Source organism: Eubalaena glacialis, chromosome 12, assembly GCF_028564815.1.
Source record: "Eubalaena glacialis isolate mEubGla1 chromosome 12, mEubGla1.1.hap2.+ XY, whole genome shotgun sequence".
Taxonomy (NCBI): Eukaryota; Metazoa; Chordata; class Mammalia; order Artiodactyla; family Balaenidae; genus Eubalaena; species Eubalaena glacialis.
The window spans coordinates 69,673,743-69,688,613 of record NC_083727.1 but is presented as its reverse complement, the minus strand read 5'-3'; the positions used below and the strand labels follow the sequence as shown (position 1 = coordinate 69,688,613).

The following is a 14,871-nucleotide window of genomic DNA, read 5'->3' as shown; positions in this document are numbered from 1 at the left end:
TTTCTTCACCGTAAACCCCCGGAGAACTGAGTTTGAGGACCTACACTACGGAAACGTCAGAGAACTGAAAACTGATCACGGTGACAATCACCTTTTCACTGAGCGTGGTCAACTTAAAAAAATATAACCGATGAGACGACAGACTCTTCCGGGTTTTTGAGCTTTTAAAAAAAAGAGAGAGAGAGAGAGAATTTCTTTTCCTGTGCTGCCAGGGACGCGTCTGGCTCACAGAGCCTCGGCAGACGTGTCCGTGGACACAGACATGGTCACCTTGGCGATCTTGACCGTGCTCTTGATGCAGCTCTCCGCGGCCCTGTGGACGCTGGCTGCATTGTTGGCGTGTTTGTGCAGGCAGTCCGAGTCCCCCATGCTGTTATCGAGAGGCTGCGCAGTGCCTTCGCACGAGGGGAACATGCTCCGGAAAGCATGTCTCAGGTCCTTGCTCCGCAGAGCGTAGATGATGGGGTTCACGGTGGAATTCAGCAGGCAGAGCATGCTGCAGAATGCAAACACTGTCTTAATGAGCTTGTTCATCTTCCCAAAGACATCGTACACCATGATCGCGAGCAGAGGGCCCCAGCAGATGATCAAAACCACCAGGATCAGGACCAGGGTCTTGGCCAGCCTGATGTCCATGCGGGCTTGGTCCGGCCGGGTCACCTGCACCTTGCCGTCCTCGGACGTGTGGATGATGATGCTCTTCTGGGTACCGCGCTGGATCATGCGGACGGCGTGGCTATGCGCCTTCCAGAGAATGTACATGTAGGCGTACACGATGAACAGCAGCAGCACGCTGGTGACCCCGATCCAGAACATCAGGTAGGTCTCGTCGATGAGAGGGAAAATGTCTGAGCACACAGATTGCAGTTTCTTGCAGTTCCAGCCCAGGAGAGGCAGCACGGCGATCACAATTGCGATGGTCCACATCAGGCAAAACGCCACCACGGCCTTGGGCCGGGTGACGATCCTCTTATAGGCCAGGGGCCTGTGAATAGATATGTACCTGTCGATGGCCGTGAGGAACAGGCTGCCGACGGAGGCCGTGAACGAGGCTGTGACCCCACCCAGTTTGAACAGAAACACGTTGGGGCTGTCTTTGCGGTGGAACACGTGGAAGTCGACGAAGCTGTAGACGAAGATGACGCTCCCCAGGAGGTCTGCCACGGCCAGGCTGCCGATGAAGTGGTAAGAAGGCCGACAGCGGAGGCTGCGGGAGTGCAGGATGACGCACAGCACCAGCAGGTTCTCCAGGACCGTAAAGGTGCCCAGCGTGAGGGACAGCACGGCGATGGCCAGCTGCTGGCTGGGGTTCAGAATCATGAAGCACTCCATGTCCATAAAGTTCTCCCCGCACTGAATGTTCTCGTCGTTCTCCTTGTAGGAGGACAGAGACTTGTTGTAAAACTCGGTGAGGTTCACCTGGTCTGCTGGGACTAACTGGGGGTGGTCTCCCGCAGTCATCTTTTCTTGGAAGGGACTCCCCCTGAAGGAAGTTAAAGGAAATTTCTGCGGGAAGTACCCTAATTTGGATGCCATGTCGCCTTTGATGTCTTCGTACTGAATGTCATTGGCACCCACGTAGAGGAGGTCTGTGGTGATGGTTCGGAAGGTGGTATCGGCAAGGCCATCGAGGATGGACTTCATCCCCTCTGTCTTCGATTAGGCCACACTCACAATGACTGAGAAAGAGCCCCGCAGCAGGAAACCCTGATGGGAGGGAAAACAGATAAGCTGAATGGGGAGAGAACAGGGAGAATTAAAACACACGAACAACTTGCTCCCCCACCAAAAAAAACGATGGTAAACATCCCAAATATGTCCCCTTGTGTTATTTCATTCCTGTCTCTGAACATAGGTAAAATCCTTGTCCGATTCTGTCAACAAAATGAGTCGATCCTTCAGTTAAAGAAAAGCTTCCCAGGGAATTCCCTGGTGGTCCAGTGGTTAGGACTCCACACTTTCACTATCGAGGGCACGGGTTCAGATCCCTGGTCACGGAACTAAGATTCTGCAAGCCACACAGAGCAGCGAAAAAATAAATAAATAAAATAAAGCCACGCATTTGATCAATGTACAGAAAAAATACCATAATAAAAATAAAAACACAATTAAGATTAAAAAAAGAAAAAAAAAACAAGAAAAGCTGTCAAAAGTTGGTGAGGTAGGGCACACACCCAACACATCTATTTCTTTCATTATTTAAGCTCTCTGGACTTGAGTCGCTGTGTGAGGCCCGCGTGGATCTCCAGGGTCTGGTGGTCAAGTGAAAGCAATGTGTCTTGGGTGTGGCTGTGTTAGGGAGTGTTTGCCACCTGGCTTCTACTATCACACACACATACACACACACACACACACAGACTCCTGATGCTGGTGGGGAAAGCAACCACATGTCACACAGTCTCTGCTCTTAAAGACTCTCCTGCCTTGTCACACAGGTAAGGCTGAGCATATAAGACAACCAAAGAACAAGAGAGTGTGGAGTCAAGGACTGGGTCGTGTGGCCTGTGTGTTGAGCATGAAGGCGGAGGAGGACGTTGCTGGAAACTATAGGAAGCAAGTGGCCTTAATGGGAAGATCCAGATTCTAGCCCTGACTCCATCAGGCAAGTTTCCTCACCCACAGAAGATGTTTGAACTGAGCCATGGCTGAGGTGAACTTCTAGAATGTCTACGCCAGCCAAGAAAAATGTTACGAAGGGTAAATTTGCACTGAGGCTCCCGGGAAGACCAAGATCTTTAACACTGGAACGTAGTGACAATGGACAGTGCTTCCAGACAGCAACTTCCATGAGTGGTGAGGTGACACCAGCACACACTGGAGGATGGGAGAAAGACCTGATCATCCAAGCCTTTCCAGGTGGATGGCACTGGAAATAAGGATGGCTGAGAAGAGCGGCCAGATTTTCAGGACTCTTCAATTCTCAGCAAGGCAATTTGGCTCTGTTTCAAGATAAATGGCCAGAGAATTGGTGTTCCTATTTATAAATATTTGTTTAAAATGTGGCTATTGGGCTCTTTAGCTTATATATTAGAAATACTGAGGGCAGTCCAAGATGGCGGTGTACAAAGATCCGGAACCCCCTCCTTCCAGAGGCCCACCTAATCTACAGCTACAAATGGAACAATTCCCTCTGAAAAAGACTTGAAAACCAGCTGAATGGCACTTCACAGCAAACGATAAAAGGGCCACATCAAGACGTGTGGGAGAGGCAAATCATGATATCGTATACCTGAAACTAAGACAATGTTCAATGTCAATGATCTCAGTATAAATAAACAAAGAAGAGATATTTGAAGTACGGAGTGATATCTACAATCATTTTAAAAATCATAAAAGCCAATATTTTACTCACTAATTGTCTTTTTGTTGTTCCTAAACATATCACACTGTATTGGGAGGGGGAAAGATAGGCATTAGCTTGGACCCAATTAAAATGTTCTGAATCCTCCTGCTAAAATACAGAGATCCCACCTATCTGAATTAATAATTCATTTATTCATCCATTCAACAAATTGTGGCACACCCACTATATGCCAGGCACTGTACTAGGCACTAAGAACAGAACAGTATCCGGAAAGAGCCCCTGACCACATGGAGTTCAGTGTAGCAGAGGAGACAGGCTGACCCTGTAAGTATGAGCAAGCACTGTGACAGCTACAGTCGGGGACATACAGGATGCTGTGGGAGCAGCAGTCTGGGGGTTGAAGGCGGCTTCCCCAAGGAAAGGATGTTTATGCCAAGAGTATGTAGAATTAATGTGGGTGGAGGCAGGACACGGAGACACAGAAAAAAATTTTTAATGAATACCTGAAGTGTCATGATGTGGTTTTTGTTCTGTTTGTCTAGTAATTGGGAATAGGCACAACATGCTAAATGTGGCCCAACTTCCCACATTCTGCCACCTCTAAGTCCAGGCCACCATCACTGCTCGCCAGAACCCGAGTACCAGCCACGTGGCCAGTTTTCCTGCCTTTCTCTGGACTGGTCCCCTTTTGATCACTTGCCAAATAAATAGCTGCTGCCGTGATCTTCATAAAACAGGCGGCTGATTACGTGACTCCCCTATTTCAACCTCTTTGCCCTAAAGACCAAGTTCAAGTTCATTCACGAGGTTTCCCTTTCAGGCCCATGCTCTCCAGACCATCCCACGCAGCTCTTCTCTCTGCCATCTGTGTCAGCCCAGCTGAGGGCCTTTCAGATCTGACCCTCACACCCTTGTGCCCAGAGCTCTCCACATTTTGTTCTCCCTGAGCAGGAAAGCTCTCTACCTCCATCCCCACACCCATAGGATGAAGTCCAGTAAAATGCTTCCTTCCCAGGGTGGTCTAGCCCCTGCCTGTCTCTCCATCCCTCCTCTCACCATTCCTGGACTTGCCACTATACCAGATAATTCGGTTCCATGAACACACCAAATCCATTGCTTTTCAACTTGGTGCTTTTGCTTCCACTGCTTTTCACACTCCTCTGAGCAAACACCCTTTCCCTTCCTCCACCTGGTCAACTCCTTCCCCTCAGTTTGATGTAGCTCCCCTGCTCCCACCATACCCTCTTTGGGGCTCCTAGAATATCCAGATAGAGTTCTACCATGGTGTCCATGGTGTTTACTAAATATTCTAATATTTCTCCGTGTTTGCATCTGTTTTGCCCCTCCCTCCCACCCACTAGGTAGTAAGCTCACTGAGGGAAGGAATTTTATTTATCTTAGTGTTTATTCATAGCATTTAATGTTAATGCCTAGTGTATAGAAGGGGGCCCTACATAAGCTGGTTGATTGAATATATGTATTTCAAAAGAGAAAAAAAATCCCTTTCCTATTCAAGGTGGGGGAGGGATTCACCCAATCATAATGGGAATAAATAAGCATGTAGCTTGAATCAGGGTATCTATCCTAAATAGCTGCCCAATCCATTCACGCTAGAAAAATGCTCTATTTAGATGAGGTAACTGACATTGTAAATGAAAGCTGCCTGTGCAATGATTACCTAGCCTAAATACTCATGGAATGAGCCACATGACACAGGCGACTTTGGCTAGATAGAGGTGAAGGAGAATACCGGCAATATTTTACCGGATGGTGAACAAAGCAAGCATGACAGGTAAGTCAGGAGGGCTCCCTTAGCTCCTTCATGGTCCTGTAGCCCTTTCGCACGATCAGTATAGCCTGCAATGACAGTTTGGAGGCACCACCGAACCAAGGGCCCCGCATCATCCATGGCTAACGTCTGGCATCACTCAGGAACTTACTGCTTCTTCTCTGAGCCGGTTCTGCACACCCTCCCACTTTGGCAAAGGGCAAGGCACACAAGGGCTGGGAATTGCTCAACCAGAGGCAGGAGCACTAGTGCACAGACCACACAGGGACACCCAGTGTGCACTGAGAGTCTGATAAAGCCCAACCAGGTGTCCCAGGGAGGTTGGCTAGTTGTGGAGGATATAAAAATAAAGGATGCAGAAATAAAAGACTGAAGTTCAACAGCCACAATGGTTGCCCTGTGCTTCCTGGTTCCTCTATTACAATCTCTCCTGAGTCCCCAGCTCAGCCTGGCTCCATAGTAATTTGCCACTCACACAGCTAGTAAGGGCAGAGCCAGAATGAACTCAGATATTCTGATTCTAGAGCAGTGCTGTCCAATAAAAATGGAATGCAGAAGGCTGCTGGACATCCAATATGTTCACTCTCAAGTGTCCTCAAGTTCCCTGTTCAGCCATCTGTCTGTCATATCCTTTCTCACATCCTTGGCTCTTCCAGAAAATGTCCTACATGTGCCCACCATTGGGCCATGTCTCTTGAGTCAAGTTTGCTCTTTGTGCAAACTTACATTCGCTCAACAACTCCACTTACATATGAAAGTGTTCATGGAATAGGAAGGACACAGAAGATAGCCACAATCTGTGAGAGCTGTTAATGGTCCTGGCACATCCTCAAATCTTACTTTTGCTTCTCAACTGCCACCCATACTGAAACATACAGCTTCCTGGCCTGGGAGATGGCTCCCTGCTCCTTGAATCACCCTTGCACACCTTCCTCCTTTCCTCCTACCCCTCCCTCTGTCTGAAATACTCGTTTCCAAGTTGTCTTTCTGAGATAAATTATCTTTACCTCCTTGACCTGCCCTTCCCACCAGGGAGAACTAGTCCCCCAGTTTTCCCCTCTATTATAGACCTCATCATAGCATTTATGCATAAGTTTACATATTTATTTCCATAACTAGAATGTGCTTTCCAAGCACAGGACTGGCATCTTTTTTTTCTTGTGACTCACTGACCTGATAACATGATAGCAGGCGTAGGGGGGATGGGGGAGGCTGGGTTCCCTTAGAAATCTTCCCATGAACCTAATATGGTGGCAGTTGAATTTTATTAACTGATCCATGAAAGCCATGATTTAATAATATATATTTGCCTTTTCTTAAAATTAGAAGAGAGAAAGGTAATTAGTTCAATGGACATTTGGCCTGAAGATCAAAGTTTGAGCCCAACATTTCCAAGCAGCTACTGGGGGCCAGTCCATGATCTCCATCCTATAAGTCATCTCCTCTCAAGTAACTAATTCTCCCTTCACACTGCCTAATTAAAACTAATTTATTTGACATTTTGATTGTTTATATGTATATATTCCATTCATACAATTCAAAATGTACAAAAGGATATACAGCAAAGAGTCAACCTAACCTCTCCCATTCTGATGTTCCAGTACCAAGAGGCAAGAAGTTTCTTGGTACTCCTTGCAGCGATATTCCATGCATATTCAAGCAAATATATATACATTTATCCCCTCTTTCTTTTCTTTTTAACAAACACTAATATACGTACTGTTCGGCACCTTGCTTTTCCACCTAAAAGTATATGTGAAGACAGTTCCACATCAGTACACAAAACCTCCCTTCTCATTTAGCAGCTGCCTTGAGTGTCTGTTAGATGAATGTGACCTGCCTCCTACGGACGCAGGTTTAGCTTATTTATCATCTCTTACTATTACAAATAATGCAGCCATGTCATGTTTCACATTTCTTACAGTATTGTGAATAATCTCTCCAGTCACCCAAGCTCACATCCCACACTTACCCTGGATTCCTTCTCCTCGGCCTCTATAATCAGGTAGACCACTAAGTCTTGCTGATTTTTCCCCTTTTAAGCACATATGGAGAGCATATTATGTGCAGCTGGCCCTCTGAGCCTCTGATGTATATCAAATTATTTTCACAGTAGCCCTGTGAGTTAGATGCTATTATTATCTCCATTTTACAGATGAAAGGCACAGAGAGGGTAAGTAATTTGCCATTCACACAGCTAGTAAGGGCAGAGCCAGAATGAACTCAGATATTCTGATTCTAGAGCAGTGCTGTCCAATAAAAATGGAAGGCAAGAAGGCTGCTGGACATCCAATATAAGATGCACATTTTTTATGTTGGTGGTGGTGGGAATGTAAGTTGGTGCAGCCACTATGGAAAACAGTATGGAAGTTCCTCAAGAAAACTAAAAATAGAGTTGCCATATGATCCAGCAATCCCACCCCTGAGCATATATCCAGAGAAAACTATAATCCAAAAAGATACATGTGGGGCTTCCCTGGTGGCACAGTGGTTAAGAATCCGCCTGCCAGTGCAGGGGACACGGGTTCGAGCCCTGGTCCAGGAAGATCCCACATGCTGTGGAGCAACTAAGCCCATGTGCCACAACTACTGAGCCTGCGCTCTAGAGCCCGTGAGCCACAACTACTGAAGCCCATGTGCCACAACTACTGAAGCCCGCGTGCCTACAGACCATGCTCCCCAACAAGAGAAGCCACCGCAATGAGAAGCCCTCGCACTGCAACAAACAGTAGCCCCTGCTCGCTGCAACTAGAAAAAACCCACACACAGCAACAACGACGCAACGCAGCCAATAAATAAATAAATAAATAAATAAATAAATAAAATCTATAAAAAAAAGAAAAAAGATACATGTACCCAGTGTTCATAGCAGCACTATTTGCAATAGCCAAGACATGGAAGCAACCTAAATGCCCATCAACAGATGAATGGGTAAAGAAGATGTGGCACATATATACATGGAATATTACTCAGCCATAAAAAAGAATGAAATAATGCCATTTACAGCAATATGGATGGACTTAGAGATGATCATACTAAGTGAAGTATGTCAGAAAAAGACAAATACCATACGATATCACTTATATGTGAAATCTAAAATATGACACAAATGAATGTATTTACAAAATAGAAACAGACTTACATAGAAAACAAACTTACTGTTACCAAAGAGGAAAGGGAGTGGGGGAGGGATAAATTAGGAGTTTGGGATTAGCAAATACAAACTACTACATATAAAATAGATAAACAACATAGTCCTACTGTATAGCACAGGGAACTATATTCAGTATCCTGTAATAAACCATAATGGAAAAGAATATGAAATATATATATATATCAGTTATATATATATAACTGAATCACTTTGCTGTACACCAGAAACTAACACAGCATTGTAAATCAATTATTCTTCAACAAAAAATTAAATTTTAAAAAATGCAGATTATTTTTCACATTTTAACATCCCTGAAATTTAGAGTGTATCTTATAGAGAGTATCATAGTTTCGTTGTCATAGAGCCTCTCCAGCTGGGGCCCTCCTGATGGGGTCAAGGAGATGCCCTCCCAGAGTCACCCTCCTCCAATTCCAGGAACTCCGTGGGCTTGCTCCTGGGGTCTGTGCTCCTGGAGGCCACTGGAGGCAGCTGTCTGTGGGGGAAGCGGTGTGAGGATGGGCAGGCTGGGCCGATCACACGCGTGTGCCTGCATGCGTGTGCCTGCATGCGTGTGTCCTCGTGGTGCAGTGTGGGTGGGAGCAGAAAGGGGGGGGGCAAAGCTGGCTCCCCCCCACCATCATGTTTTGCTGTCTAACTCCAAGGAGGCCAAAAATTCTAAATTTGAACCTGGCCTTGCAGGCCCTCGTGAAGGCATATTTGTCAAGGTAAGAGGCTGGAACATACTTTATTTAATAGTTTATGAGCTTGATTTATAGCTTCAAAATATTTTAAAAAAAAGAATGGAATGCAAGCCACATAGGCAATTTTAAAGTTTCCATTATCGAGGGTAAAAAGAAAAAAGTAAAAGGTGAAATTAATTTTAATAATATATTTTATTTAACTCAATACATCCAAAACATTATCCTTTCAATATGTGGAACTAGCCACATTTCAAGGGCTTAATAGCCACATGTGGCTAGTGGCTACCATATTGGATATTGTTTGGATATTGACAGGTTTGGAGCTGCTTTCAACCTTTATGATACATCATCTCCCTAACCTAAGAGAGGGATGCTACTATCTCCCTTCTTTTCCCCACTGATTCCAGCCAGTCCAAGCACCAGTAATGGAGAGAACACTGAATTAGGAGTTAGCAAACCAAGATTAGTGTCAGACCTGTATTTGGGTAAGTAGTTAATCTTTCCAAAGCTCATTATTTCATCTGTAAAATGGGAAGGAGAAGGAGTAGGAGGAGGATGCCTCAATCATAGAATTGTTTTGAAAATTAAATGAAAAAAAAAGTGCACGTGAAGTACTTAACGTAGTGCCTGGCACAAAATTTAAGTCTTCAATAAATATTAATTATTATTATCATTACTTAGTACAATGGCTCTTTGCCATATATTAATTATACTTCCAGATAATTCATTGACTTAATTAGATCATAGGCTACTTACTCAATTTTTATTTTTGTCTCGGCACTTAAAGCATGAAGCAAATATAAGATACACACATGGGTGAGGGAGGAGGAAACTTTATTGAATGTCTACTACATTCCAGGCATTTGAGAGACTCTGCATATATTCTATCATGAAATTGTCATGACAACTCTATCAGGTGCTTATTTATAATCCCCGTGTCGCAGATAAGGAAGTGGAGACCATTCGATTTTAAATAAATTGTCCAGAATATGAAGAGTTTGTAGCTGAACCCATGTCTCTCAGACACCAGAGTTTCTGCTTTTGGACTTTATACACGCTTTTAAACATTAACAGTAACGAAGATAAAGCCATTTTGCATCTTACAGCATATTCTAGTCTTCCAGCTTCTTACAAACACGATTTACGGCATTTTGCCAATAGTAATTAAGACTACCTCCTACTAAATCACTCTTTCCTATCCCAGCCCATCTAGGTAAATCTGCCTACTGGCATGTCCTCAAGGATGAAAATTTTAGTATTTGGAAGAGGTATAAAGCTTCTTCAGTTAAGACGAAGGATCACAAACCTTATTTCAGTAATTCAAAACATGTGTGCCTGTGATTTACTCTATATTAAGATCACCACATATGTGATCACAATTTCCCATTTTAATGTGACCAAGCACTTTCATTAAAAAAAAACCAGCTTGTTAAAACCTGAGTCAGGGCACAGTGTGGTAATGAAATATAGAGTAATTTCTACCCAATATAAGCCAACTTTAATTAAAGAATACAGTTAAAAATATGCATGGATTTTGTGCAGTTCAAGGATCTTAGCAATGTCAAAATGCCACTGTGCATAGGCTATTTTAACAGTTAATGGGATCATGGCAAGAAAACTGTGCTCTGCATTTTGGTAACTCTTTCCTTTATTTTTACATTTGGATTATTACAGTAATTTCCACCTTACTATTTTTTTTTTTTTTTTTTGTATTGAGAGTTTTCTTTGAGAGTTCATTAGTAATATAGTTTAGGCTTTGGGGGATGCAGCTACCATTAATTTTGTTTTTGTTTGCTACTGGGAAAATCATAATTGGAAATTTCCAGCAAGATGCGTAGATGCACCTATTAAAAAAGCAGGTGGGTTTTGTTACATTATAGTAAAAGAATGATTGAATGACATTTAAGGGGATTTTCCTAGAATTCTGCTTTTAAAAATATAAGCAACATAGTCTAACGATTTAGGCTGTAAACCATGCCTTTATAACAATAATAAAAATACTTTAATATATTGAATCTATTATTTTCAAAAAACTTCAATTTTTAGAATAACATCACCTGTTCTTTTTGCCCACCTCTCTATGCACACCTGCTTTTCTCCATCCACCACCTCCAAACTTATACATCAACTAGCAGGCTATGGTGTCATCAAGAAATTGTTATGGGTTTGGCAGCAGTATGGAGTTTTTTAAAAAAGTCTATTCAGAGTCTGTATCTTTGTTTCTATAACCATTAAGGGTATAAAACATCCATGTTCTGATTAGGATGAACATGGAAGAGGTCCTCAAAACAAGACTTCAAATAAAGTCTTTTCTATACCAGTATAATTTAATAGCAGGCTATTTTAGACGTCATTGCCCCACTGAAGACCTTCTTTGTTTCAGAGGGACACTTCAGTAATTTAGATATTTGGCACTGTTGATTCTGGAGTCAAAATCCTTGCAGCATCTCTGGGGGAACAGGCACTAGAGAGTATTTGCTTCCTGTAGGATGTCATGTCCAGGAAGGCAGAAAACCCTCTAGAAGCATCAGAAGCATTGGTGCTCCCAATATAGTTACAGACTGTATCAGCCGACCAGGCTCCTTTTCTAGATTCTAAGTTTGTAAATGCTTTAAGGAAATAATCCCAAGCTCATCATGTCTAGATTGATAGGCGTCCAGGATATCAAATGTAGGAGCCATAGGCCTTTTCTTAATCGTGTTCTTTTCCTTAGTTTGTTGGTTCTGTCTTGTTCTGCTTGGCTAACCTTATAAAAGAGCCTTGCGAATGGTTCAAGAGAAAGAAGGTGCCAGTGGATATATTTGTTTGTTATTTTCCATTCATTTCTGGGAACAAGTCTGGTTTCTCTTAATTTGATCAAGAAAAATAACTTGCTAATGTATTTCTCTGAAGTCAGTAGGGAAAATTTTAGTTGACTCTTATAACTGTATTATGTCTAAGGCACGTCCTTAATATACACTAGCAGATCTCACGGGCCAACTTCACAACCTCATGAATGATGCTTCTGTTACAGCTGAATGGGCAACTGAGTCTGTTCTAACTCTTACCTAACCAGTTGAGTTTTGGAATTATTAAAGTAGTTTGGTCACTTATTGCACCATCTTCCATAGCAAAGTCAAAGATTGACTTAATTATCCTGATAATACAGGCAAAAATACATAATTCTTCTTCCTGGTGTTAATGTTCTCTCTCTTTCCCATATATAAAAGAAAATTCCATTACGCTGGTAATGCTCAGTTGGTTCTGAAAGGCTTAGCTTTTCTTATATTTTGTAACATAGAGCAGAAGTTATTAAATGTACCCTTTTCTCTGGTCTATTCTTACTAACAATATGAGTGTTACATTTTTCATTAAAAATATCAATTATCATGAACCAGATAGACATTAGGACACTTATAAGGCTATATTTCTGTTCAAATTTAACCTGAAGTATGCCTAATTATTTAACATTTATAGGCTTCTTAAAGCATAAAGAATTTCAGGGCTCAAGAAATGATGCCTTTAAACTACATCAAATTAAGCACTCACTATTAGGTGAAAATGCTAGGAGGAAAGCCTACCACCAAAGCAAATTAATGATACAGATGAACTGATTCCTCAGATTTGTTGACTTTTATAACCAATTCCATTAATCATTTAATTTTGCTCTGCTGTTTTGGTGTTTCCTCCTACCAAGTGCCTTTCCTTGTTTGGCGCAGTGGGGAGTGGGGTAAGGGAGATACATTTTCTATATAAGCTGTAAGGAGCATAACTGAAGCAGCCTTCCCTTAAAATAGAATTTGCAAAGTTTTCAATTCAATAGAAGCCCTGGCCCATATACAAAATACTCCATAAGATTGTCTTTATCTTGCATGAGGTTTGATCAATAAAGGCCGAAAGCAATATGCAGAACCCAGGAGGCAGGTAATCTTGACAGTTCATTGCCAAGGACAACAGTGGTTTAAAGCGTGCTACATGTTGTCCAATGGAGCATCATACTTTTCAGTTTCTTCATTCATCTTTCAACAAAAAGTATCTTCTCTTTGAATCCATGAACAGACACATGAAGTCCAACTAAAAACAGAGTCTTGTTTCCCCCAGGCTCAAATCTCAGTGATTGGGTGACTAGGGTGATTAAATGTACGACAGAGAAAATTCCAGTTCCCAAATATTTTCAATCAGAAACATGTTTATGTGCCATGCATCATGCTAAGGATATCTATTATTTTTAATATTTACGTGAATTAGGTGCTATTACAATTCCCATTCTACATATGAGAAAACTGAGGCTTAGAGAGGTACAGCTTTGCCCAGCGTTTCCCACTAGAGAGAATGGAGTTAGAACTTCAACCCAGGTCTGTATAACTCAACGTCCCTGCTCTCAACTTCGAGGTCCAGGAACCATTTAATAAGACTGTCTTCTTTCCACTTCTAAGGAAAGGGAAGAATCAATTTTGAGAAAGGAGGTAATAAATAGTACTTAATAATTTTACACAATGAACAACTAAAATCTGAAGGAATGCTCTGTTGACAGAAAAAAGTTGCCCATAGCACTTGCAAATCATCCTTGCCCCATAGGCTTTAGGGACAAAGTATGACAATTAACTATGAGCTATAAATCCTAGCCTTGGATTAGCACCTTATTTGCAATCAATGGCTGTTGGCAAGTAATAAATAAAATCTAACTTGTCTTTGCCACTAATTTTAAAAATTACATATATATTTTTTTCTTCAGTAGTCAGTTATAAAGATTATGGACAGTTATGATAGTTTCCACGACACCAGCGAGGAACAGAGAGGGCACCTTCTTTAGGTCTGAATGAGACATGACTGTTGTTAGTCGACAAAAGCTTGAAACATCCATTGCCCGTACGGAGATATTCAAACTCAAAGGAAATCACTCCACTTCCCACAATGAGCAGGGTGGTTTTCTTAAGGCCCAGAGAGAGGATGCCTCTCTCTCGTCAGTTCTTAAGATCTTGCCTGGAATCAAGGCAGAAGAAACTATGTAATCGTCATTTGGGCTCCAACAAGGGAGTGCCTGTGACTCACTCTTGGCACCCAAAGGGCACACAGCTGTGTTACTACAGCAAGGCGGCAGACGGATATAAAGTTATTGGCCCCTTACATGCTTCGTGTAACATATTTTTGTGGGGCATGTGCTCTGTGCTAAACACTGTAGACATTGTCTATTCATGTATCACACCTGGATAATGGATACAGGTCAAGGAAGCAAGGGAAATGATTCTCCATTCCAACCAACCCATCCAATAAAGCCCATCCATCTGCCCTTCCCCTCCCACAGAAGACAGAGTTGAGTAGGATATGAATACAAGTAATAGGCAGATGATACTTCATCAAATAGTACTGGCTTGGGTAAATTCCCTTCCTATACGTGCTTTGAGGTTTTCTCCCTGGAGAGATGATTGGCAATGCTGAGTCATCCCATAGCAGTCTTTCTTGTGTCTAAACCCTTCAGATCATGAACACCTTGAGAGTAGGGACCTGTATTATATGGTCTTGAATGTCCTCTGCCTGGCACAGGGCCTGGCACAGGGTATGTACTCAGTGCTTGTTTACTAAATGAATGTTGGCAGTAGAGCAAAGCTATCCTAGCAGAATGACTTTTAACTGTGGATAGTTTTCCTTGGCATAAAGTCAGTGGACCATTAGGGAAGTAAACCTGAGTCTTGGTCTCATACAAACATCCAACTGGAAAGAACTGTACCCAGATGTAAAAGTTACATGAAAGGCATCAACAACTGTTTATCCCAGGGTCTTTGATCTCAGTAGCAAACAGAAATTATATTGATGGCAAGTAGAAGTTATGGGCAAAGATCAGGTATTTACTTTCTATTCTGATCCTTGTTCAGCCTGAGTATGTACTATGAACCTCAATGTTTTGCCATATAACAATGATATATAAGGAGATATTTGTGAGATG

General features: G+C 42.5%; 1 protein-coding gene across 1 annotated transcript; it reads right to left on the bottom strand.

Moving 5' to 3' along the window:
- Window positions 1-225: 225 nt before the first annotated feature.
- Window positions 226-1,644, bottom strand: CNR1 (cannabinoid receptor 1). Its single transcript, XM_061207419.1, has 2 exons — window positions 1,559-1,644; window positions 226-1,483 (listed from the first exon to the last, which is right to left on the bottom strand). Exons 1-2 carry the CDS (start codon window positions 1,642-1,644, stop codon window positions 226-228), a joined length of 1,344 nt encoding a protein of 447 aa, XP_061063402.1.
- Window positions 1,645-14,871: the final 13,227 nt, after the last annotated feature.

What these genes read in the sequence shown, in the direction of transcription:
- CNR1 (XM_061207419.1), bottom strand. Translation starts at nt 1,644, where the DNA reads ATGAAGTCCATCCTCGATGGCCTTGCCGATACCACCTTCCGAACCATC. An exon ending in GTGGGTGCCAATGACATTCA is followed by an intron (nt 1,484 to 1,558) that starts GTACGAAGACAT and finishes AACTTCCTTCAG; the next exon opens with GGGGAGTCCCTTCCAAGAAA.